Source organism: Eschrichtius robustus, chromosome 13 (genome assembly GCF_028021215.1).
Source record: "Eschrichtius robustus isolate mEscRob2 chromosome 13, mEscRob2.pri, whole genome shotgun sequence".
Lineage (NCBI taxonomy): Eukaryota > Metazoa > Chordata > Mammalia > Artiodactyla > Eschrichtiidae > Eschrichtius > Eschrichtius robustus.
In genome coordinates, this window is record NC_090836.1 from 89,487,705 (window position 1) to 89,515,570 (window position 27,866).

Consider the following 27,866-nt stretch of genomic DNA (forward strand, 5'->3'; position numbering starts at 1 on the left):
GGGCTGAGAACTCAGAGGTGAACACAAATGAACCAGGTCTCTGTCCTCATGGAGAACATGGTCTAGTAGGGAAGACAGACATTCAACAAAAAATTCCATTAATAATTTGTCTTAAGAGTTATAATGAAGAAGCAGAGGGTGTTGGAAGTCTGTATCATTTGCATCATAGATGTATAAGAAGTAAAATAGTGATTGAGCCACAGTAATCCAAGGAGATCAATGATAGAAAACAGTGGGAATGTGGATAGTTCATGAATATACTGGGAGATGTTAGGGGGCAAACCACACTCCTAGAGAACCCAGGAACACTTGAGGATTTCTGGTTGGTACAGAAATATTTCCAACACTAGCTGAAAAGGACAAAGACAGAAAAACATGGAATGAATTATAAACACTGCAACAGGTTTCTGTTTGGTGTCTAGTTTCTTTGGGAAGATAAGTACAGGACTGTCTAATGACTATGAAATAGTCAAAGTTCATCTTTTGTGTTCACCTCCTCCATTTGTTTTCCTTCCTTCCTTTAGTGGTTCTGAGATGTTCCTTTTGGACCATTCCAAAGTCAGGCTTGAAATCCTCCTCCCTAATGTTTCTTTCAGGTCCTGCTCCAAGAAATCTTTGGACAAAGTCAGCTATTTGGCTTTTAGTAAGTAGAAAACTGAATTTATGATCGATTCTAATTACTCTTGGCATACTCAGCTACCGATTTATAATACCCTTTCCAGGCCTTAGTGTTTTTCCTCCTTGCTCCTACTCCCTACACATGAAGTAGATTTAAAATTTCCCTTTGGAAACAACAGGGTGCTGGATGTTCTCCATGTGCAGTCTCCACCCTGCTCTGTGACCCCTGGAGGATGACCTTTATAGACTACATCACAGGCTCCCCGTGCTCTCTCACTGGGCATGGCTAATGAGGGGCCAGTGGGAGGCACCCCCAGGAGACTGGCAAACTGGAGGATAAAATGGTCTGGGATTTGAATCCTCTGGTTGCCTCAGTGACGGGCTGTAGATCAGCAGATGCTGTGTCCTTCTACCAAAACCCGCTGTAGTGTGGTCTTTTCCTACAGCTATAGATCTTACCTAATTCTAGTAACAGCTCCTTCCTCTGTCCCTTCAGGCCTTGGAGTAGGAGCACCTGCCCCCTGTTCTACCCCTGCCTGGGTGCTTCATTATCCTTTGACGGATTCCCTTGACCTTGCTCACATCTTTACAAATACAAAGTCCTTTACTAAACTTCTTCTGGTACAGGCACACTGACTGAAACAAGCAACAGTACAAATATCCGGAACTCATATATGTGGGATTTTATAGGATGCAAGGAACAAAAGACATGCTATATAACAGGTGCATGCTAGAATGTCTTGAAGAAATTTTTAAAATCTTGGCAATGTTAGTCAGTATCCAAAGGCCACAGGCTGTGTTCTTAAAAATCATACCTGTACATCAATATTCCTCTTTCTCGTGCATTCATTCTTCCCCATTCACCATTTTCAAAAGCATCTTTGGCTGCTGCTACTGCTTTATCAACATCCACCGAAGAGGCATAGGATACTTTGCATATCGTCTATTTCAAGGTAGGAAAAAATAGGTTCTAGGTTATTTATATATGGAGATATGCAACTATGTTTCTTGGGATTAATTATTACACTATAAAATTCAAAGAATTTTTATGATGGAAAATCAATACTTCCCGTAATATAGTAAAGAAAAAGAAACAATTTTAACATGAAAATTATGAGCCTAAAATTTAGTACTTCGCATGTCACACTACACTATGAGAAGACATATTTAGGAAACTGTATTTCTTCTCTTGCCTTGGGGAAGCTGAATTTCTCACCACGAGCTTGCAAGGTCTGAGATTTTTTTTTCACACATATAGCTTTATGTGGAAATGTGCTTCTGATGTGTATAGGTATAGTGATCCATCCAAATTCATCATAAATATTCATTCTTTAAAGTTGGTTACTGTAGTTAACAGCAGCCAGTACCAGAACTGAATAGTTGGAAGAAATGCATGAAGTACATTTATATTAAGTGCTCAGAGGCAGAGTAATAGAATAAGTAACTTTTTAAGACTGTTTTATAACAGTGTATAAGTGAAAAACATCCATGATCAGTGGTCACTACGCACGCTAAGAAATTACTCACAGATCCATCTGTTGGGTTGATGGTGTCATAAGTCTTTCCATCATCGGCATCTGTGAACTGTCCATTTATGAAACACTGATATGGCATTTTTACTGTCATTTCATTGACCTCCTTTGAAACCTAAGAGAGAGAATTATATTAATAGATTCAACGGATTTCTGTGCGTATGCATTTGATACCAAATAGCAATAAAGAAGCTTATCACTAATGCAGAGGGAGACGTTAAGGCAATGGGATTCTACTGCTTACTGTCCAGAAGAGACAAGCATATGTAATATTTAGGCCTCATGATGCTTAGATTGGCCATTGAGACAGGAGGTCAGCTTCTGTAATGACCAAAGGACTCTAGGGGGAGCTTTATAAAGAGAGATGAAATATGACTCATCTCATAGAGATGAAATATGACTCAGAAGACCTCAAGATAATGGAAACACCACCATCTAGTGGCAACATCTGTGAAGTGCACCAACTGCTGTCATTCAAAGTTTTGAAATTGCCTGTCAATAGGTTTCCTTTTACACTGGTGCATTTTAAGTTTTCTTTCCAGTGTTCTTCCCCATTTTCACCTTCCCTCTCTTACATATGTGTTGCTTAAATCGTACTCTCTACTATTAGCTGGCAAGTGAATTTAGATTAGTCCATTAACCTCTATAAATCTCAGTTTTTTCAACAATAAAATGGGGATAATATACCTGCTTCATACAGTTATTAAGAGACATAATTAAAATTATATATGTGAAAGAGCATTATTGGCATGAAATCCCACATCAATGAAGGCATTAAAAAGGAAATTAAATGATTTCAGAAATTATTTTACATAGAGAAATTGATGATGCCTGGAAAAGAAACAAAAAATAGCAAGAGGGTAGCTTGCTGCTCATCATCAGTAAGCATTAGAGAAACACAAATCAAAACTACAATCAGGTACCACCTCACACGGGTCAGAATGGCCATCATTAAACAGTCTACAAATAACAAATGCTGGAGAGGATGTGGAGAAAAGGGAACCCTCCTACACTGTTGGTGGGAATTAAACTGGTGCAGCCACTATGGAAAACGGTATGGAGGTTCCTTAAAAAACTAAAAATAGAGTTGCCATATGATCCAGCAATCCCACTCCTAGGCATATATCCAGACAAAACTCTAAATCTGAAAAGATACATGCACCCCAATGTTCACAGCAGCACGGAATACTACTCAGCCATAAAAAAAGCAATGTGCAATAACTGAAATTTTAAAAGTCACTGGAGAGGTTCAACAGTAGATTCAAGCAGGCAGAAGAAAGAATTAGCAAACCAGAAAATGGGTCAATAGAGATATCCGGCCTGAAAATAGGAAGGAAAAAAAATTTGAAAAATGAATAGAGGGACTTCCCTGGTGGTCCAGTGAGTAAGATGCTGTGCTCCCAATGCAGGGGGCCTGGGTTCAATCCCTGGTTGGGGAACTAGATCCCACATGCATGCTGCAACTAAGAGTTCCCATGCCACAACTAAGAGTCTGCATGTCACAACTAAAGATCCCGCATGCCGCAATGAAGACCCGGCACAGCCAAAATAAATTTTAAAAATAAATAAATAAATAAATAAATAAATATTTTTTAAAAATGAATAGAGCCTTAGAAGCCTGCAGAACACCATCAAATGTACCAACACATGCATAATGAGAGTCCCAGGAATGAGCAGAGAAGGGGAGAGGGGCAGAAAGAATATTTGAAGAAATAATGGCTGAAAATGTCCCAAATTTGATGAAAAACATTAATCTGCACATCCGAGAAGCTCAATAAACTCCAAGTAGAAAAATCTCAGAGATCCATCTTAAACACATCATACAAAAATGGTCAAGAGCCAAAGACAAAGAGGGAATCTTGAAAGCAGCAAGGGAGGAGCAACTCCTCACATAAAAGGGATCCTCAATAAAATTAACAGATGACTTATCCTCAGAAACCACAGAGGCCAGAAAGCAATAGGATGATATATTCATAGTGCTGAAAGAAAGAGACTGTCAACTGAAAGTTCCACATACAGCAAAAATACCCTCCAAGAACAAAGGAGAAATTAAGTCATTACCAAATGAACGAAACTAGCACATTGCTAGCACATGAACATTGCTAGCACACTGCCTTTCAAAAAGTACTAAAAGGTGTCCTTCCGGCAGAAATGGAAGGACACTAGACAGTAATTTAAATCTACATGCAGAAATAAAGAACACTGACAAAGGTAAATATAAGTCAGTATAAATGTATTTTTGCTTTTAAACCTTTTTCTTCTTCTATCTGATTTGAAAGACAACTGCATAAAGCAATAATTATAAAACTTTGTTGGTGGGTTTATAATGTATAAAGATGTATTTGTATGACAGTAATAGCACAAATAAGGGGGTAAGGAGCAGAGCTATACTGTAGCAAATTTTTTCTACACTATTGGTATTAAGTTGGTATTAATCTGAGCTGGAGTGTTTTAAGAAAAACGTCTCTTGGAATCCTCAAGGCAACCATTAAGAAAGTAAAAATATATAGCAAAAGAGATTAAGCTGGCATACTAGACAATATCCATTTAACAAAAAAGAGAGCAGTAAAGGAGTAGAGGAGCAAAAAAGGCATAAAAGAAGACATATAGAAGCCCAAGTGGCAAAAGAACAAACAGATTAATTACACTTAATCAAATTTTAAAACTTTTGTGTGTTAAAGGACACTATCAAAAAAGTGAAAAGAAAACCCACAGAATGGGAGAAAATATTTACAAATAATAAATCTGATTAGGGTCTAGTATCCAAAATATACTAAGGCCTCTTACAACTCAAAAATTAAAAAGACAAATATCCCAGTTAAAAAAGAAGCAAAGGATTTGAGGGAATTCCCTGGTGGTCCAGTGATTAGGACTGGGCGCCCTCACTGCCAGGGGCCTGGGTTTCATCCCTGGTCGGGGAACTAAGATCTCACAAGCTGCTTGGTGAGGCCAAAAAAACCAAAACAAAACAAAACAAAAGAAACAACAACAATGACAGAAAAAAAAAAAAAAAACAGGTGAAATTTTTGAATAGGTATTTCTCCAAAGAAGACATGCAAGTGGCCAATAAGCACATGAAAAGATGTTTATCATTAGTCATTAGGGAAATGTAAATCAAAACCACAACAAGATACCACTTCACACCTGCTAGAACAGCTGAAAGAGAAAAGACAGACAATAGCATATGTTGGTGAAGACATAAAGAAATTAGAAGCTTCCTACATTGCTACTGGCATTGTAAAATGGTGTAGTCACTTTGGAAAACAGATGGGCAGTTCCTCAAAAAGTTAAACATAGAGTTACTATATGACTCATCAATTCCACTTCTAGATATTTACCCAAGAGAACTGAGAACACATGTTCACACAAAAACTTACACATGAATGTTCATAACAGCATTATTTATAATAGCCCAAAAGTAGAAACAGTCCAAATGTACACCAACTGAGGAAAGGATAAACAAAATGTAGTTTATCCACACAATGGACTATTATTTGGCTAGGAAAAAGGAATGAAGTGATAATCTACTCTACAATATGGATGAACCTTGAACACATTATGCTAAGTGAAAGAAGCCAGCTGCAAAAGGCCACTTATTGCATAATTCCATTTATATGAAATGTCTAGAATAGGCAAATCCATAGAAACAGAAAGTAAATTAGAGAGGAGAGCAGAGAATGACTGCCAAGGGATACAGGGTTTCTTTTTAGGAGGTGATAAAAAAGTTCCATAACCAGATAGTGGTGATGGTTGCACAACTCGGTGAATATACTAAAAACCAATGAATTATACATTTTAAAAGGGTGAAATGTATGGTATCTAAATTATAATCTCAATAAAACTGTCATTTTAAAAAGGTTGTAAATGTAAAAACAAATGGAGGAAAGGTACAGCATTCTTTTATAGTACGAAGGTCTTAACGATTTAGGTTTTCAACACCATGGATAGGCTTACATAATCCACCACTAGCTCCGCCTCTTGATCTTCTCCTCTCAGTTTCCTCACGACTTTTTGGATGAAGTCTTCAAACTTGGTGGCCATATAAACATCCTCATTCTGTAATTGAAGTCCTCCACATTTCTGTCTTATCTCTTCAACCAGCCTGAAAGGAAGAACCAGCTCATGTTACTTAAATTTTTTTTTTAACATCTTTATTGGAGTATAATTGCTTTACAGTGGTGTGTTAGTTTCTGCTTTATAACAAAGTGAATCAGTTATACATATACATATGTTCCCATATCTCTTCCCTCTTGCATCTCCCTCCCTCCCACCCTCCCTATCCCACCCCCTCTAGGTGGTCACAAAGCACCGAGCTCATCTCCCTGTGCTATGCGGCTGCTTCCCACTACATTTTTAAAAGAGTTTAGAGGGACTGTGATTACATTTAACGTGCTTTGAAGTAGGACGTATGTCACACGCCTATTTATATCCCATGAGATCTTCTATGATAATAATCAGAGAAATTGATAAGATTGGGAGAAAAAAATTTTAAAGCTGTCTTGAAGGACAGTGGCAATTTTTAAACTTTTTATTTATTTTTTAAAAATTTTATTTATTTTTGGCTGTATCGCATGGCATGTGGGATCTTAGTTCCCCGACCAGGGATCGAACCTGCACCCCCTGCATTGGAAGTGCGGAGTCTTAACCACTGGACTGCCAGGGAAGTCCCGGCAATTTTTTTTATACATGACTAGAAATACAAGAAATCAAGGCAAAGACATTTTAATTACTTGCAAGCAAGATGATAAAGGGCACATAAAATCAATTTCTTTCCTTTCAAAATACTCAAGGAATAAGGAATAAGAAATAAGGAAAATTTCTGAACTGTGACGATTATCAGAAACCAAAGTCATACCGTAGAATATTTTCTCTAGATCCTGTGAAACAATAAAACAAACATTTGTTTGTATTACATGGCTAAGATAGGTACTAAATAGAACCATCGGGAAGGTTAATATAATTTGTAAAGTCCTTTTCAACCCTTTGATTTTTCACTGTTAATTTTTCAAATCATAGCTCTAATTTGACATTTCTTGAGTAGCAAAGGTGTACCAGACAGAGGTGTACTAGAAAGCTCACCACAGGGGTTGCTCAGCCATTTATTCCCTAAAAGAGATGAGGTGCCTTGGTAGTCCAAGATAATAATATCAGATGATTATGGTAAGTCAGACACTCAAACAGGAAATGGGTAACTCCTGCAGGAGTATCTTGTTAGCAAAAAACTAGTGTTAAAAGTACAGGCTGAAATCTTTAGTTGAGCAAATGAGAAGCTTCTGGGAACTCATGAACCATAGCTGAGAAATCTGTAACTTGAGGAACCAAAACTTTTAACTTCTGATAATGATATTTGCTCTTGAGAGGATTGTTTTTGATGATTGGAATAAAAAAGATCCACGAATGAAGGGACTTTGTCCTGTTCATGACTGTATCCCCAGTGCAAAAAACTGTTCCTGATGTCATAAATGTTCAATAAATTTTGTTAAATACATGAATGAATAAATAAATAAATAGACAGAATGTCCATCAAGAACACTTGCTTTGCCGACATGAAGGATTGTCAAGAGGAGTTTACCTTGTTTATTTAGTAAATGGCCATAGTGTGGCCCTCAAAGTAAAAGCACCTCTGCAAGACTCACCACCGTTAGGATCCTGGTCTGCTCTTCATGCCACAGAGGGTGGCTTTCTAGTCCTCTAGCCCTTTCTACTTGTTTGAAACCTCCGTAGAGAAATTCTGACTGTAGAGTGCTTACCCTTACTCTTGCAAGAAGTCTGACAATCCTCATTCTAGATATATCATACTGGGTAACTTAGGGAGATAGGAGAAAAAGATTCGGGGTAAGCATAATCAATGTTAGGTATCCTTTTAGGTGAGACTATATAGGGAAATCCCTTTTAACATTCTCACTCAGAACTTCCCAATTCTAACTGGAGGAGAATCAACTAAGAAATATGAAGACAGATTTTTAAATGAAACAAATAATTAGAAGGGTTGTTTTCTAGGTGTATAGTAAATATGAAAATAACTCCTGGTTAGCAACAAAGAGAAGGGAACAAATACATGTATTTGACCATGGAAACAAACAAACCAAAAAAGATGAAGAAAAGAGAAACACAGTAGATGGGTACAATAGAGTGATAACAACCAGTACAAAGGATTTCGATTTGATTTTCGAAGTCAAAGTCTCAAAATCCCTGGTGGAGGGGTATGAGCCAGTAAGGTGGTGGTTTTACCTGACAACATCCATTGAGCTTGCTCCAGATTTAAAGAAGTCTGTTGAATCTTCAATAACAGGGACGTTGCTTAAAATTCCAGCCCAGATGACCTACACAAGGGAAACTTTTATGAGGGAGCTGCCATGTAGGACACTGTGGCAGAGACTAGTCGACTTCTCACCTAACCTACTTCTTTTCATGGATTGATTACAACTCTCAGCATCTCTTCAAGTTAGAGGCGGCCGTGTGACTGACTTCTAGCCGGTGAATATGAATATAAGTGACCTGTACTCCCAGTCTTGTCCCATGAAAAACCTCCTTCACACAATTCTCTGTGTTCTTGTGCTCTTCTTGGCTGTCTGGGATGGAGATGACCCCCAGCAGGACCTTGAAGATAGCCCAACCTGGGTTCCTGCTTGACTCCACCCCTAACCCTCATGTTCCAGCTTCACCCCTAACCCCCAGGCCAACCTAGAACTGCCTTGGATTATTTATGTGAGTGACAAATAAATGTGCGTATAAATTTTGGCACTGATTTCCTTTTGCAGCTAATACGAAAAAGAGGAAATAAAAGTTCCATCCCAACTACTTTGAGGATTAATGGTACCAGTTAACAAAAATGGTTTCGTTTTCCAAGATAAGAGTAACATTAAGAACTTCACGTGTTCACCTTGATGGTCTCCGCCACCTTCACCTCTTCGGCTGTAAGTTCCACCACTGATGTCTCACCCGCTGAAAAGTACTGAGACGCAGGAATCATTTTTCCACCTTCAAACTGCAGATTTCTCACCATCAGCTATAAAATAACAACAAAACAAGCAGAAGAATTGAGGATTAGGACAGTTCAAAAGTGAGACTGGTGGGAGGAGTCTTATATGGGTATAAGAAGCGGCTTATTTGACAAATATAAAAATATGGATTGAAAGCACTCACCGTTACGTGTAAAAGGACTGAAATGGTATTTCAGCCATGGCAGCAGAAAGGAGGAAGTTAAGTCTACGGGTAGATATATCTCAAAATGGATGATAAGCCCCCCCAAAATTGACATTCGGATATAGGTATTGGGTCTAAAGCCTAGTGTAACTACCATTGCTACTAGTAGTAGTAGTACTACTACTACTACTACTACTGCCATCTTCTGAACACTTACTCTGCAGCATGCACTGTGCTAAGTACGTATATGCTGAAGTATCTTATTCAATCTCATAAATCCTGATGGAGGCAGGTGTCCTTATTATCCCCATTTTACTGATGAGGAAATGGAGGCTCAATGAGATTAAGTACTTTGCCCAGCGCCACACAGCGAGTAACAGAGCTGGGGTTACAACCCAGGACTAGATGGGCTCTGAAGCCTGCAATCTTAGTAACTGATCTATCCTGTAAGCCATCAGAAAGTGTCTGTGAGCTGCAGATTCCCTTTGGCTTTCTTCACTGGGCAGCTGCCCAAGAGCCCAGAGAGGCCCAGAGGCCACGCTCCCAAGCACAGGCAGAGTGGGTGGGCGTCGGCCTGGTGAGGCAGGGGAGGAGAGTCTGAAGAGGGCCACAGCATCTGAGCCTCCCAGACTCTGCCAGCGGGAAGGCAGACAGACAAGGTCACTCCCTCTGTTTTACAGATGCAGAAACTGAGCCTCCACGGGGAGAGGCGTCCTGCCCAAGACCGGTAAGTGGCAGAGCAGGGATTCACGACCTGTTTCCTGACTAAGCTCCAAGCTCTTTCTACTGTATCACACACCAGGCTGTGCGGGTCCTCGGGGCCCGTCCTGACAAGCCTTCTTCTCATCAAGGGACCTGGAGCCAGCTCATCCGCAGAGAGAGATAGACCACAGACACCCTGAGCTCCCACAGCCCACTGCAAGGCCAGACTACCCTGTGAAAGCTAGTCCCTCAATAGCTTGGGTTATCAAAGGAAACCAAACAAATTTATTTTAGAGGTAACCATGTTGAACACTCACTGCTTTTCCATCGTTACCAAAAAGAACAAGGCCGCTCTTGGTAACAAGACCAGGCTTCTTGGCACCTTTAATTTCCAGTGGTTCTCCAGGAGGGATGGAGCTATTCAGTAATGATGAGCCGTAGAAAGTGACCACCTAATAAAGAGATCAGACCCAGGTTGTGAAAGGGGGAAGCGAAGGCTGGTTATAAGGGTGTATGCGAGCAGCACTCCTGGCAAAAAAGCTGAAGTTGCAATTCTCATTTATGACAAAATTAGGGACCCCCCCCCCACCCCCAATGATATCAAGCATCTATGGAAACGACACAAAGCAAGAGATGGTCTGTGAATGTGTGATTGAAGAGTTTAAAAAAATGCCGCACATCCAGGTGACACGAGTATACATTTATCATTTATGCACATTGACACAAAGGTGAATGAGATAAAAGCTCTCGCAGACTTTGCAGCCTGAAGGTAGGGTTTGTGGGGGAAGTGGAGGTGTTGGTGGGGTGTCAGGGAGGGCAGATGCAGAGTAGTAAACAAACTATTATATTGCAGTGGGATGTACGATGGGAGGTACAGGTGCTTTGTGGGTCGGTTCATGGAAACAGGACTGGATCCAGACTGTAACTAAGAGAACTGGATACTAATTGATTTGTTATTATAATTATGATTATAATTCTATGGCCATTAGCTATCATTTATCGAGCACTATAATATTTAATATTTATTGAATACTTATTCTATGCCAGGGACTAAGTACTTTGATGAATTAATGTGTATTAACTCATTTCATCTTCACAACAACCCCAAACCTACAAAGGAGGCACTATTATTAGTCTCATTCTACAATGAGGAAACCAAGGCACCCAATGGTTAAATAACCTGCCAAAGGTTACACAGCAAATAGTTGCAAAGCCAGAATTTTAATGGAAACATTCTGGCTTCAGATCCCACACTTTTTTTTGTGAGTATATCTGCTTTGAAAAACTGGGTATTATCAGTCGTGGTAAAATATATTCATATGCTATGATGATGTCACTCTAGTCTAAGATATACACCCAGTACTAACCATGTGATCAAGGGTACATGTGCAAGGACGTCCATGGTAGCATTGTTTATTTTTTTATTGAAGTATAGTTGATGTATAATATAAAGTTACAGGTGTACAATATGGTGACTCAAAATTTTTAAAGGTTATATTCCATTTATACTTATAAAATATTGGCTATATTCCCTGCGTTGTACAATATATCCTTGTAGCTTAATTTATAAATAATAGTTTGTACCTCTTAATCCCCTACTCCTATCTTGCCCCCCCCCCCCCCGCCCTTTCCCTCTCCCCACTGGTAACCACTAGTTTGTTCTCTGTATCTGTGAGTCTGCTTCTTTTATATTACATTCACTAGTTTGTTGTACTTTTTAGATTCCACATATAAGTGATATCATACAGTATTTGTTTTTCTCCCTGACTTATTTCACTTACCATAATGCTCTCCAATCCCACACTTTAAGCACTGCACTAAACCTCTTCCCTTGGTCCTTCGTTGATCCCACGTATTTTTATTGACACCTAATATGCACTAAGAACCCTGTGTAAGTGCTGAGAGTATCAAGACAATAACATGACGCTCTTGCCCCTGAGGGGTTCACAGTGTACGGGGGTAAGAGGGATAGATACATAAAGAGACGCTTATAGTATATAGTACGCTGTGTCAGAGCTAGGCAGGGCGTTACGGGAACAGAGAGAAGGGACGCCCAATCCCACCAGGCTGGGCGTGTGAGGTCAGGAGACTTCCTACAAGAGGTGAAACCTGAGAAGCTGCGTTGAGTGGAGATCCCACCGGGATTAGAAGGCCTTTCCTGCCCCTGCCCCCCACCCCTGCTGCATCAACCCCATGTCTCTCACACCTGATCCTCACGCCTGGAGCTACAACTTCACTGAACTCTACGGCGAGTCCCTGTCCAGGTAATATGCTCTCCTACCTCTGGGTCTGTAACTCTTTGACTCGTTCTCTACCTGCTGACCTCTTCTTGAGGTGCAAGCAAAACAGTCAGCTTTTCTAGAAAGCCTTTCCTAAGACACCTGAGTCTGGGCCTCAGTTACATCATTTGTCTTACTTCATTGTGCGTGTTTATTCACTTCTCTGCTTTCTCCAGAAAAGTGCAGTCTCCCTGAGAGCAGAGGCTGTGCCCAGTGTCTGCTTCACACCAAATGCTCAATACATGGGGAGTAAAGAGGGAAGTGGTCATGTGTACCTAGAACTCTTTTAGCTGGTCACGTGTACCTAGAACACAGACTCTCCTCACAACCAAAGGAAGAACCAGAGGAAGCCTAGACTTATGTGTAATACCTCTTACAAAGGTTATATGCAAAAAAAGAAAAAAAAAAAAAAAAAAAAGGTTCCTAGAACATACCTGTCCATTTATCTCTGTCCAAGCTCCAGGGACTTTATCATGACCTCGGATCCAGTTATGTAAAGCTTCCGCAGACTGATCCCAAGAGATCTAGAAATGCACAAAGCACAGGTTGAACTTCTAATGCTGCAAGTCTCAAAGGCAATAGAAACATTTCTCTCCACCAGTGGCGGACATGAGTAGGGATGGGGTAGCAGCCTCCCTTGGAGATCTACCTTTTGGTGAGGAAATGGTACACCGAGAACTGCTTAAAGGTGAACGACAATGAACTCTGAGATGCGTTATTGAGTTGATATAAATACCTCAGCATTTTCCTTTTTCTGGATACCTTCATATGTTGCAGCTTCTTCTGACTGGGGAATACGAGGAGCTTTTCCATCGGCTATGAGCTGGACAGCTTCCACCTAAAGCCAAAAATGTTACCTGTGTTAGAGTCCAGTGGTCAACGATGGCATGGCCTGTTCAACTGCAGTTTCTGTTTAACAGAATTACTACATATAAATCTGTCCAGAGAGTCAGACTTTGATAAAATAACTACCATTTCTTTGGATCCATAATTATGCCAGGCAGTGTGGTGGCTACTTTATGTAAAATATCCCTTGCAACATCATACCAGCCCTACAACGTGGGTACTATTAGTCCTGTTTTACAGATGAGGAAACTGAGGCCTGCAAAAAGCCTCAAGCAACTAGCTAGAGAAAAAGCAACTAGCTCCAGATCACAGAGATAGCTCGTAGGTGGTAGAAGCAGGATCTGCATCCAGGTCTATCTACTGCCAATATCCAGCCTGTACTTTTTAAAATGACCCCTTTACTTAAGCAAATTTCAATCTCCCCTCGGTGTTTCAATGGAAATTTCAGGAATATAATTGTAAAATAAGTCATTGTGGGTTATTTCTGCTCATCATGATGATTCTAGAAAGTCATATTTAAGGAATTCAACTGGCTTTCTAGTTTAGGACACCTGGAATAAAAAAACAATTAAAACTGTCCATGAGTTTGATTGCCTTTGGGATGTGTCCTACATCCCCTTCCATGCCATATTTATGTTTACCTTGAGTTGAGAGCCTCTCTCCTTCACTGGGAGACCTATGTGAGCTCAAGTTCTCAGTTTTCTCTCTCAGTACTCACAGCTAAGTACTCCAACCTCCACAAGAGCATGTGGTGGGAGCCACCTGGGAACAGGGCCAAGTTTACAGCTCATTCATTCCACCTATTTCTGGCTATAATATCACCAGGTACAGGATTCAGGCTTGCTCGAATGCTACTGAACAAACAAAATACTATTTTGATTATAATGATCATTTTGAGCACCTACTGTGTGCCAGATGCTTTACACAAACGTCATTTAATTTTCACAACAACCCTATAAGTCAGGCAGTATTATCCACATTTTATAGATGAGGAAACCAAGGCTAAAGAGGCTAAGTGACCTGCCTATTATACAACAAATAAGTGGTAGAACGAGAACTACTCTCTTAATTGTTAAATGATACAAAGCACTGCTCTCTTCTCTCCTAAATCAATGGCTGCTTCTTTATATCATCTTACTGTCCATCTCTGTGTTGTACTCCTACCATATCAAACTACAGAAGACATTAAATGACATTGAAATGATCTTTCAATGTTTTTACAGGTTAATATATTTTTTCTTTGTGGTGCACATGTTTTGAGCCTCTAATCCAGAGCGTATCTGAACAAATAAAGCAGTGTTAAATTTCATCCTTTTACATAGACTGATTTTAAATGTTTTTGAAGAAAGCCCAAATTACATATCAAAATTTCTTAAGATTCTGCCGCTTCTTTACAGTTAGTCATTATAAACAGGGTTGGAGATTCAAATATTTGGTAAAATGAATGAAGGAGTTTGATGACTACTTTATCCACTTGATCACTGTTCTCAGAAGAACAAGTCAGATTCATAGACTAAGAAATTCTAAAGTGCAGATTTCCACCCTCAAAATACCATCCTACTGGCAAATATAAAATCTAATTTTATTTTGGGGCTTTTTATTTTTAGTACAAATTCACAGGAGCAAATTCTCAATAAAAGAAAAACTTTAAAGCTTTACTAAAGTCTCCTTGATAGCATAAATATACTGACCATGGCCTTGATTCCTTCAGGAAAAAGAAATCGATTATAAAGTGCATCCACTGTATCATTGGGTTCGACATCACACGACCTCTGGAGAAGGATGGGTCCTGTGTCTAAACCATCATCAGCCCAGAAAACAGAAAACCCAGCTTTCTTATCGCCCATGATTAGAGTCCTGGGAAAGGAAGAGTTTCAACTTAAAATGTTGGTTAACTGTATCATCAGGTGATAAATTAGTGACATTAAAGTACAAGGTGTTTACAATGGAAAATAGACAGTGAATGAAACTACTGTGAAAATTACAGCAGAGCTGGGAGATGTAAACACTCATAAAAAGCAGAACTTAATGGTACTGCTACTTTATACATACTCATCTCTGTAGTCTTTCTTGTTAACACATGCTAATGACTTATAGTCTACTCAAAAAGGCATTAGAGACCATCAGTACTACCCTTCACTGATTCCCAGGTGTCGGCTTGCTACTGCAGCATCAAGTAATTTTGCCCACCCATGTCCAGTTCCTACATCGTACCTGACCCTGTATTAGGCAGAATAAGATAATGGAAGATAAAACAGAAGATGATCAGTGCAATGTGAAAAGGAGAACTGATTATTAATTTAGGTTGTGTAATTCAGGTACAAGCATCACTTAGAGCTAGAATTAGTTCTAGATTAGCTATAAATTGTAGTAAAAGATGGTTGATTAATTCAACTATTTGTATTTTGTATTCTATAAATCTAGCCTAAGAGGAAATGCTGGCCCTACAGACCTTATAATACATACAATAAACCAGATATATGGAAATACAACATAAAAGAATATCAGAGAGCAGGCTGATATAGACAGAGTATGAACTGGTAGGTCAGCCAGGCTCTCCAGCTAATCATTTTTACCTCTCTGAGCTACTAATCAAGCAAGACCTAAATCAATCAACCAACCAGGCAATCAACCACTCTTTTCAGAAATATTGAGGAATTAATTGGCATTGTGTTATCTAAGAGCCTTGAAAATATTCATGTATTTTGACCCAATGATTCTGCAGGTGCAAGCAATGTGAATTGAGAGAAAAATACATGTTTAAGGACAAAGATATCTACTATAGTACAATTTACAAGAGCAAAAAAGAAATCAATTCATGTAATTGGTCTTAAAATACAATGAAATGCTTTTTTACCACCTTTAAACTAAGTATAGATTTTCTGCCTATCTGATAACTTGACACTAAGAGACAGCTGTGCAGGTAAGAGACAGATGTGCAGGTAAAGGAGAAAAGGTAGAGAAGGTGGGAAAGGCCCACCTTGACCCACAGTATAGTATACCTATAGGGCTGGGCACCTACAGTATACCAGGCAGTGTTCTTGATACTGGGACATACGGCAGTAAAAATGTTAGACCAGAGTCCTTTTTCCTCTCAAGAGGCTTAAAGAAGAATGGGGCAAGTCACACCATGAGAAAGATAATTTCAGATAATTCAGCATTTCCTGAAATGTACTTGAGATATTCTATGCAAAAAAAAGTTCTACGGCCAAATAAGTGTGGGAACACTTTGTACTCAGATCCCCTCTTGGAGATTATGATGCCCACATTAAAGCACATATTAAAATCTCTAAGTCCTGAGATAAAGAAATCCAGCATAAACCAAACTTGTCTGACCACAGGACCTTTGCCTGCTCAATACCTAGTTACATCTGGTAGAGCCAGTACTCCATAGATTATTCTTGGGAAACGCTGTTCTGGCTTATGCAGTACCTCTAGATCTCAGGGGAGTTTGTGCAACAGTAGCAATCAATCGGGACCTCACAATTGTTCAAGCATACCTAGTTCCTTGATCACCTAGGTAAAACACAGAACGATTACAAGCAATGGGAATGGGCCCATCTTGGTTATTTAAAAAAATCTCACCAGTTGATAGCAGAGGCTCCTCTGTGTCTGGGAAGGACAGACGGGTGATAAATGATGGAACCATGTTTAGGGCTGTCAATTACATCCATGGGGATGAACTGTGTGCAGAAGGGAAGCACGTTTAGCTCAGCACCCACGGATCTGTAGGCCTCCGCCACCTCCTTTATGGTCTTGCCCTTGACTCTCCATCTAGGGAACTTGAACACAGGGGTCCCATTTTTCTCTGCAGCCAAAGCTGAGCATGAAAGAGAAGATTATTTTCATCAAAAAAGTTTTAGTCATAATTTTGTATTACTATGGATCCACACATTGTAATTTCATGAAACATTTACAAATAAAACATGATAAAGAACAATTTAGATTCTGACCAGGATTTGACATGATACAATTTTATCAAGATGCATCCACTTTTTGGGATTTATCCCAGGGATGCAAGGATTCTTCAATATACGCAAATCAATCAATGTGATACACCATATTAACAAATTGAAGAATAAAAACCATATGATCATCTCAATAGATGCAGAAAAAGCTTTTGACAAAATTCAACACCCATTTATGATAAAAACTCTCCAGAAAGTGGGCATAGAGGGAACCTACCTCAACATAATAAAGGCCATATATGACAAACCCACAGCAAACATCATTCTCAATGGTGAAAAACTGAAAGCATTTCCTCTAAGATCAGGAACGAGACAAGGATGTCCACTCTCACCACTGTTATTCAACATAGTTCTGGAAGTCCTAGCCACGGCAATCAGAGAAGAAAAAGAAATAAAAGGAATACAAATTGGAAAAGAAGAAGTAAAACTGTCACTGTTTGCGGATGACATGTTACTATACATAGAGAATCCTAAAACTGCCACCAGAAAACTGCTAGAGCTAATTAATGAATATGGTAAAGTTGCAGGATACAAAATTAATGCACAGAAATCTCTTGCATTCCTATACACTAATGATGAAAAATCTGAAAGAGAAATTATGGAAACACTCCCATTTACCATTGCAACAAAAAGAATAAAATACCTAGGAATAAACCTACCTAGGGAGACAAAAGACCTGTATGCAGAAAACTATAAGACACTGATGAAAGAAATTAAAGATGATACCAACAGATGGAGAGATATACCATGCTCTTGGATTGGAAGAATCAACATTGTGAAAATGACTATACTACCCAAAGCAATCTACAGATTCAATGCAATCCCTATCAAATTACCAATGGCATTTTTTACGGAGCTAGAACAAATCATCTTAAAATTTGTATGGAGTCACAAAAGACCCCGAATAGCCAAAGCAGTCTTGAGGCAAAAAAATGGAGCTGGAGGAATCAGACTCCCTGACTTCAGACTATACTACAAAGCTACAGTAATCAAGACAATATGGTACTGGCACAAAAACAGAAACATAGATCAATGGAACAAGATAGAAAGCCCAGAGATTAACCCACGCACCTATGGTCAACTAATCTATGACAAAGGAGGCAAAGATATACAATGGAGAAAAGACAGTCTCTTCAATAAGTGGTGCTGGGAAAACTGGACAGCTACATGTAAAAGAATGAAATTAGAATACTCCCTAACACCATACACAAAAATAAACTCAAAATGGATTAGAGGCCTAAATATAAGACTGGACACTATAAAACTCTTAGAGGAAAACATAGGAAGAACACTCTTTGACATAAATCACAGCAAGATCTTTTTTGATCCACCTCCTAGAGTAATGGAAATAAAAACAAAAATAAACAAATGGGACCTAATGAAACTTCAAAGCTTTTGCACAGCAAAGGAAACCATAAATAAGACGAAAAGACAACCCTCAGAATGGGAGAAAATATTTGCAAACGAATCAACGGACAAAGGATTAATATCCAAAATATATAAACAGCTCATTCAGCTCAATATTAAAGAAACAAACACCCCAATCCAAAAATGGGCAGAAGACCTAAATAGACATTTCTCCAAAGAAGACATCCAGACGGTCACGAAGCACATGAAAAGATGCTCAACATCACTAATTATTAGAGAAATGCAAATCAAAACTACAATGAGGTATCACCTCACTCCTGTTAGAATGGGCATCATCAGAAAATCTACAAACAACAAATGCTGGAGAGGGTGTGGAGAAAAGGGAACCCTCTTGCACTGTTGGTGGGAGTGTAAATTGATACAGCCACTATGGAGAACAATATGGAGGTTCCTTAAAAAACTAAAAATAGAATTACCATATGACCCAGCAATCCCACTACTGGGCATATACCCAGAGAAAACCGTAATTCAAAAAGACACATGCACCCGAATGTTCATTGCAGCACTATTTACAATAGCCAGGTCATGGAAGCAACCTAAATGCCCATCAACAGACGAATGGATAAAGAAGTTGTGGTACATATATACAATGGAATATTACTCAGCCATAAAAAGGAACGAAATTGAGTCATTTGTTGAGAAATGGATGGATCTAGAGACTGTCATACGGAGTGAAGTAAGTCAGAAAGAGAAAAACAAATATCGTATATTAATGCATGTATGTGGAACCTAGAAAAATGGTACAGATGAGCCAGTTTGCAGGGCAGAAGTTGAGACACAGATGTAGAGAATGGACATATGGACACCAAGGGGGGAAAACTGCGGTGGGGTGGGGATGGTGGTGTGCTGAATTGGGCGATTGGGATGGACATGTATACACTGATGTGTATAAAATTGATGCCTAATAAGAACCTGCAGTATAAAAAAACAAACAAGCAAAACAACTAATACTAAACTTTCATTGGGTTATTTGTATGGAAATATGTTAATATAAATGTTTCAGACATTACATGAAATTTCTAAAAATCTTATATTTGTATTTGTATGGAAATATGTATGGAAATATGTTAATATAAATGTTTCAGACATTACATGAAATTTCTAAAAATCTTATATGTTCTGGTATAATGTTATAAGTAATAATCCTAGTTATTACTTTAAAATGTATATCTCAGAAATAACTAATTTTCTTGTCAACTGCATTATTATGAACTTTCATCAAATCTTTAACTGTGGTCATTTTTAAGTCTTTTGTCATTGACAGACAGTTCTGGGTGTACTCTGATGCTTTTGCAAATATGTTCCTATAAAAGGGTTTCATCTTCAAGAAATTCATGGAAAAGGCTCTGACAAGTACAGGTTTCTGGTAACTGACTGTACTGCTGAACTGAATGAATAAGCATTTTCAGAACTCTAATGAAAAACTGATGAACTCAAAACAGTGCTAACAAAAGATCAAGATGAAAAAAAAAAATTTAATTACATGGGACTGAGTGAACTGATGAGGATGAGTATAATTTTTGTGACTTTCTGTCTGAACTAAAAAAAAAAAATCCCACAAGGACTCAGAGGCAAAGAATATACAAATCAATTTTCACTGCAAAGTAAAGGAGCTGTTACAGTGGAGGATTACTGGACTGAATGTCAATATTATGACATAGTATGAGTGTGTTTCAGGTTTGGTAATTGCAATCATTGTTGCTTTTGTTGTGGTCATCCATGTACAATGCTTGGTGTCAGTCTATTTATCTCTTGTAAAAATAAAATACAGTGTGTGTGTGTGAAAAAAAAAAAAAGATGCATCCACTTTTATAATGTGATTTTTATCTATATATTTAAGGCATAATATGTTTCAACTCAGAAGTTTGTGGCTAGACAACGTTTTGAGATTTTAACTGAAGCTGCTTCTTTTATAGATCAAAATTGTACCTTTATTACTGATACAGCCATTTAAAGGACATTTGCTTGTTTGTTTCTTAAGATTTGGAGTCAAGTGCCAAAACATCACCACCCCAATTAGACGTAGCCTCTGGTACAGATGGAAAACCTTGATTCCCTTCCCACACCTGTTTCCTGGGGGGAGTCCCTTTTATCACAGGGCAAACTGTAGACTGGAACACTCTCCCCGCCAAACAGGCAGATCCCAAAAGATAAATGGAGAAAGTGATAGGGATAGAATAAGATAGTTACACAGCTAGAAATCCCACTAGGGGAAGATAGATAGAGAGAGACTTCAGGAGATCACCATAAGCTAGACACCAACCAGAAAACGCCCAGACCATCGGGCAGCTAAGCAACAATCAGAACATTTTGAAACTAAACAGACTTACTTAGGCCAATACCACAGAAAAACAGGTATAAGCCTACATTCGGCTTTGGGAGGTCTATAAGATAACAGACCCTGAGAAAAACTGCATTCTTGCATGTAGCCAAGACAGGTATACAGATGAAAGGGGAAAGAAACTAGGTGGAAGGGGACATTATACCGAAACCTGAGACAAATTACCATATTTTAGTATATGTTACCACCCTTTTGCTAATATGCATATGATTTAAATAGAGCCATGACAGTCCCGGTTAGACCATGTAGGGTCAAAGGAGGAACTAATGATGTAAGCCTTGACATCTACACAAAATGAGGAAGAAGGTGGTCTTCTCCCCTCCCATTTTTTCTTTGACTATAAAAATGTAGCCCTCTGGGGACTTCCCTGGTGGTCCAGTGGTTAAGACTCGTGCTCCCAATGCAGGGGGTCTGGGTTCGATCCCTGGTCAGGGAACTATAGATCCCGCAAGTGTGCCACAACTAAAGATCCCGCATGCCGCAAAGAAGGTCCCGTACTCGGCAACGAAGATCCCCTGCGCCTCAAGCAGTGCTGCCAAATAAATACATAAACATTAAAAAAAAAAAGTAGCCCTCTTTGTTCTTGGGGCCTTGCTCCCTTGCCGGCCTGCTTGTATCTCTCAAGCCTCCTATGCTAATAAACTCAGTCTTTGCCTGCCACTTTGCCTCACCCTGAACTCTTTCTGTGCTGAGACAAAAGAACCCGAGCTTCAGTAAGTCCTGACACCAGGTAAGCGGTTTCAATGAAAAGACAGTGGGTTCAAGTCCCCTCCTAGGTCAGGGATTGTGGTTCAAGTCCTAGTCCGAGGTGTCGCTGGGTTCGAGTCCCATCTGAGGAGGAGTGTGGTTTCAAAAGTAGCTGAGTTGAGCTGCGTCTGTCTAGTTCCTCCTCCTAAATTCGCCCATAAGATAAGTTAGTGGAGGAGAGAGGCCAAGAGTGGAGAATCCATGCTCCCCGTAAGGGTTTGCCCTATGGAAGCAGATCCCAGGCTCTTTGCTCAGGAAATGTTGTCCCTTCTGAAAGGAATGACTCCATTCTACCTGTGTGTGAAATGGAATGGCCCTCCAAAGTACAGACAGCACAAGCCCATTTTTTCTATAATAAAAGAGCACTTTTACTAACTATATACCTTACATATATTAAGTATATATATATTTATTCTCCATCAATAACACAAAGAAACTACATTTTCGGCAATACCCAGAAGTCTTAACTAAGGCATTTTACCTGCATGCTCTGGCTTCCTTTCCTTTCTCCCCATCTAATCATCAACATCCATAGACTCTGGAGGGGATGATGCGCCCAAGAAGCCTAAAGGCCAAAGCCTAACAAGTCCTAAAATGGCCTTGGCCTTCAAGGTGACGCTTTAGTCAATCCATCTGGGAGAATCTGAGAGACCAGTATAATAATGTTTACAAAATGTAAATGTTCCTAAAATGTTCAAAAAGCTGTGAACAAAACAAAATGTCAGATGATAGGAAAATGGGTAAATGGTGGTGAAAAAAATGTGGTGAAATTGGGAGAAAATTGTGAAAGGTTAGACTGGGAAAGAAAAATGGGGTGGAAGACACTTAGAAGTCTTCATTTGAAAAATCCACTCCACCGAGACAAGCTTGAGCCATTCAGGTGTTGCTCCCCCATATTGATTTTTGGCTGCCCCAGGACTATTTTTTGTTGCTCTAGTTGACTATACTGACAACAAAAATTGCCGCTGTCATTATTGATCCTTTTTATGAATCAGGTGCCGTGCTGAGCACTTTACATACGTTATCTCGTTTAATCCATGTGAGATGGGTATCACTGAACTAAGCTTAATGAGTTTAAGTGACTTGTCCAGGGTCACACAGCTATCAAGTGGCAGAGTCAGAACTAGTTTCATGATTCTAGAACATACACTGTTAACCATATGCTGGGACCAGGTACCAGGGAAAAGTTCATTTCCCAGGAAACACTCTGAAAGGAGGTGTAAGAGTCACATGCTTGCAATTCTTCTGAAGTTCATGTACATGGTAGAGACTCTTAGTTGCCCCCTTTCCTCCCTTACCAAGGATTCCTCTACTTTAGCTGAACACTTTAGCTGAACACATGGCCACCCCAAATAAAATCTGTATTTCTCAGCCTGTTCTGCAAATAGATTTGGCCTATGACTAAGTTCTAGCCAACAGGATACAAGTGGGAGTAATATGTAAAACTTCTGGATTATGCCCTCAATAAAGGCTTGCCCTCTGCTTCCCATCTTGCCCTTTCTGCTTGCTGGAATGCAGAGTTGATAGTGGGGGCTGAAGCCACTACCTTGGACCATAAGATGGAAGCCCAGTGTTGATAATGTCAAGACAACAAACAGAAGCAGCCTTCATTGTGATACCTGGCTGCCACAACAGCTGTGATGGTCAATCCAAACTTGAGAAAGGGACTTCTGTCTTATTTCAGCTAATATTATTTGAGGTCCTCCTGATTCAACAGCCAATCTGATACCCCAAATATAAGTCTTTCCAAACATCCCCCACACAAAGCTGGTGGGAATAGATAATGATGAGACAGGTACTTAATGATGAGACAGGTAGTCCCAGTGATGGGAATCTGTCCCCTTCTGCCCTTGGGGCCAGGTATGAATTCATGAGGCAGATTCCCTCAGAATTTCCCAGGTAGAGCTAATCTTTTTCTGAAACACGAATAATTTCTAAATCAAGTGGTTAAATCCATGTGCATATGTGTTCTTGGCCCAACTCTTTTTTAGCTTGACTCTTTTTTTTTTCTTCCAGTTTTACTGAGATATAATTGATATACAACACTGTGTAAGTTTAAGGTGTACAGCATAATGATGTGACTTATATACATCATGAAATGATTATCACAATAAGTTTAGTGAGCATCCATCCTCTCACATAGATACAAAATTAAAGAAAAAGAAACAAATTTTCCCCTGTGTTGAGAACTCTAGGAATTTACTTTCTTAACAACTTTCACATATAATGTACAGCGGTGTGAATTATATTTATCATGCTGTACACTACATCCCTAGTCCTTATTTGTGTTATAATGGGAAGTTTGTACCTTTTGACTGCCTTCATCCAATTACCCCAGTAACAAGAACTAGAATAAACCCCAGAGGTGATTCCTCCAAGAAAGAAAAGTAAAATTTTAGGTATATCACAGATATTGTTTCCCAACCAATGTATTGCATCATACCAGTGATTTATAAAGATTCAAGTCATAAGTCACGATTTCTAGATGCTAGTTCTTATTCCCTACCTGTAGACTGTTTCTTGCACTCTTTTTCAACATAACTATAGTGTGAAAATCAGAATCATGCTGTAGGTTTGCTCTGAGGATGGCTATTTTCTTTACCTACCTTAATAACCAAGCAGTCATAGCTATAATTTGTTCTGAGATAAATGTATTCTTTATGACCCCACATCAATTGCTATTGTTGGGTGTGGCCTTCCCTGCATTCCTATTGGCACCTCTGCAACAGACATTATTCTAGATGTCCCATAGCACCTTTGGAAAGTCACAAGTGTAATTCAGGAAAAACACATGCTTGGAAATTCCTCTGAGGGACCTGGTGATTACCATGGAGGTAAGTGGAGAAACTCTTAGTACAATAGGGGCCTGCATCTTTGTCTTGAGGCCCACAGAGAAGGGAGAGTTTCTGAGTCTGTATCCACCACACAAATAGACTTGGCCTGAGAAGGCTTTCAACAGGCAGAGTGGAGGCCAGTGCAGTCCTTGATCCAGTTGTTCCAAGATACACTCACCCAGTGGGTCAGCTTTTCCATCCTTATCTGGAACTGTGAACACTCCCACAACTCGGTGGCCCTCTTTGCAGAGGTGGCTGTAGACTTCTTGTCCAAAGAGGCTCTGACCAATAAGTGCCACCTTCAGCTTGTTTTTGAAATAAACCTGCGAAACAATTCAACAGTGACAGGTATTAGTATGGATAGAAGACATATGGATAATAAACACTCTTTTTTCAACCATACAAGATGACTTGAGCATTACAAAAGGCTCAAAGATTTACACAGTAAAATAGTTATTGACATACACTGAACTCAGACTACATGCTATATAGATAGTAGTGAAAATAATTTCACATCTAAGTATTCCTCATTTTCCCTTTGCTCTAACTCCCTTGATTATTCATTATAATCATTGGGATTGCATATATTTTTACAAGGCATTTCAACTCCTTGATGAAATGAGGCCAGATGTTAACAAATAAGCATAAGGTTCATAGTTAAAAGGGGTGTAATTCTGAGCAAGATCTATTTCAATATGACAATGCTTTTATGCCCTGCAATTTTTTATGCCCACCTCCAAAAAAGGCCAAGAGCTAACATCTAGTATAACATAGGGGTCAAAAGCAGATCCTAGACTATCTAGGGTCAAACCTAGTGTCACCCACCCCTTATTAGTTGTGTGACCTTTAGCAAGTAACTAACTTCCATTTGCCTTTTTTCCCCCTCATCTGTAAAATTGGAATAACACCAACTCACACAATTCTGATCAAGGTAGATGACAATATGCATTAGGCTTAATGCAGTGTCTGACACAAAGCACTGTTTAAATAAAAGCTTTAATAATGTTTTAAAGGCTTTCCTATATACTAGACAATTCTGTGTTTTTTCACACGGTCCAGAATTCTAAAATCCTTGGTAAGTGGCATAAACTCATTTGGTCTCAAGACGTGGACTGAACTAATGAAATGTTCTTTATAGTCCTTGTAGGTTTCTTATAAGTTAATGCAGTCATTTGGCTTCAAACTTGACCTGAACTGATAATGTCACTTATAGTCTTTACTTATAGTATGTTGTATTTTGCTGCAGAAAAGTCAATGTGCTTCATTACAGATACTATCCCAGACCCTGCTGTAAATTGTGTGTAAGGTCCTATGTACCATACTGACCTTCTCAAATGTGAATAATTCTGAACCCCACATTTGGCCCCGTAGATTTCAGATAAGGAATTGAGGCCTGCACATAATTTCATTTATTTTAATCCTCACAACTATCCTGTTTTCTTATCCCCCATTTTGTACCATTTTATGAATGAAGAAACCAAGACTTAGAAATATCAAGTATATCTCCAAGGTCATACTAGCAAAACAAGGGAGGGGTAGGATTTGAATCCAGGGCCATCTGACTCCAAAACCCACAAATGTACTTAAAAATAAAATGAGCCACTACTGCCCATCTCTTCCATCTCCTTTTTTAGAACATTAACACTGATGCACAAAAATGCGGTGATTGTCAATAAATGTAAACACCACATAGATAAGAGTGGCGCTAAAGGAGTTAAAGTTTTTAAGGACTGTTTTTAAGCAATTATGCCTTCTGTAAATTCTCCCAAGATGAAACCTTTTCACAAAGCTTAAGGTAACATGTTGACATGATGATTGTTAAGACGGTGATGAAGAGCCGTCAGGTGAAGCAGGCTAGATGCAGGCTTGTGCATGTAGAGGTAATCAGAGGGTCACGACCTCCTATGAGCTTCCCGTCTTGGCAAAGAACCAACCCCAGTTCCCCAGAGTTCTTTCCATCTTTCATTCCTCCACGTTAGAATACATCTCCACAGGATTTGGACTTAAAATATTTTTCCTTCAATCTAAATGGGATTCATTAATGTTCCAGAAAGTCATTCTAAATTAGTAAAGCCTCACTGTTAAAATCTGACTATGAGGAAACAATTGTCCCTTATTTCCCACTTTCTTAAGGGCATAGATGGCATCCCTTTTTAGGCATGAACTTAAAAGCATACAGGTTCAGGGACCACCCCTGGTGGCGCAGTGGTTAAGAATCCGCCTGCCAATGCAGGGGACATGGGTTCAAGCCCTGGTCTGGGAAGATCCCACATGCCCCAGAGCAACAAAGCCCGTGCGCCACAACTACTGAGCCTGCGCTCTAGAGCCCACGAGCCACAACTACCGAAGCCCACGCGCCTAGAGCCTGTGCTCCGCAACAAGAGAAGCAACCGCAATGAGAAGCCCGTGCACCGCAACAAAGAGTAGCCCCCGCTCGCCGCAACTAGAAAAAGCCCGCATGCAGCAACAAAGACCCAATGCAGCCAAACAAAAAAAAGCATATGGGTTCACATCTTCCCTGTGAGCTGATAATTAAACAATTAAGGTTTTGGTATAAAAATTCTTTTCCATGGCCAGCCAAAGTTTCTATCCCAAAAGAGCTTAGAGCTTCAACGTCTAATAGATTCTTGCGAACAGATTAACTCTGTAAGAACAGCACAATTTGCCTGCAGATAATGCATGACTATTTCATTTCCTCTCATCAAAAATATCAAAATGTTCTGTAAGTATTCTATCTTCAAATCCTATAATTAATGCTGTTGCTTGAAATAGAACTGACGTGTTAGCTATCTTACAAAAGTTGGCTTTACCTCGTACCATTACCAACACCAAATATTTTAAGACTTCTAAAATTATTAGTCTTAAAACATACAAGAGCCAAGAGGATGAGGTGACTCAATTGTAATGTGCTCTCAGCTGTCCTCTGGTTATTGGGAGTTCAATTCTAGAGTCAACACTGCCCCAGAAAGACAGTGTTTAAAGAAACCATGTCAGTATCTCTGGAAATTCTACATTCACTGAAACACTTTCTGAGCTTAATGGTAAAACTGAAACTATAAAGGTGAGTTTCTAGCAGTGAGAAAAATTTCAGAGTTTAAGGTTTTAAGTATTTATAATGAGTTAGTATAATTCCAAAGAACTGGACTGGGATATTTCACCTTAGTCTTATTTCTCCAAGTATGATCTGAGGACTGACTGCCCGTGTTGGCAGAATCAGCTGGGAGGAAATGTTAAAAATGTGGTTTCCTGGGCCCCATCCCTGATCTACTGAGTCAGACCCTCAGGAAGCTGGCACTAACTCAAAAGCATATGAGGAAGTTTGGATCCTGCCTCTGCACCTTATTAGCCCAGGAAGCTGCATTTGAACAAGCTCTCCATTGATTGACAGGCACACTAAAGTCTGCGAATCTCTGCTGTACAGAGTG

The 27,866-nt window shown here is 39.4% G+C and overlaps 1 protein-coding gene across 2 annotated transcripts in view; it reads right to left on the reverse strand.

The window, feature by feature from the left end:
• The window catches only part of ALDH1L2 (aldehyde dehydrogenase 1 family member L2), a 59,528-nt gene that overhangs the window by 26,065 nt on the left and 5,597 nt on the right, over positions 1-27,866 (reverse strand). For both annotated transcript variants that reach the window (XM_068560304.1, XM_068560305.1), the window contains exons 2-12: positions 24,620-24,764; positions 16,709-16,943; positions 14,815-14,980; positions 13,014-13,115; positions 12,712-12,801; positions 10,316-10,450; positions 9,034-9,159; positions 8,382-8,473; positions 6,105-6,252; positions 2,146-2,265; positions 1,434-1,561 (exon numbers count right to left, since the gene is read on the reverse strand). In XM_068560304.1, the coding sequence (XP_068416405.1) occupies positions 1,434-1,561; positions 2,146-2,265; positions 6,105-6,252; positions 8,382-8,473; positions 9,034-9,159; positions 10,316-10,450; positions 12,712-12,801; positions 13,014-13,115; positions 14,815-14,980; positions 16,709-16,943; positions 24,620-24,764 (1,487 nt within the window). The remainder of the gene's footprint in view (positions 1-1,433; positions 1,562-2,145; positions 2,266-6,104; positions 6,253-8,381; positions 8,474-9,033; positions 9,160-10,315; positions 10,451-12,711; positions 12,802-13,013; positions 13,116-14,814; positions 14,981-16,708; positions 16,944-24,619; positions 24,765-27,866) is intronic.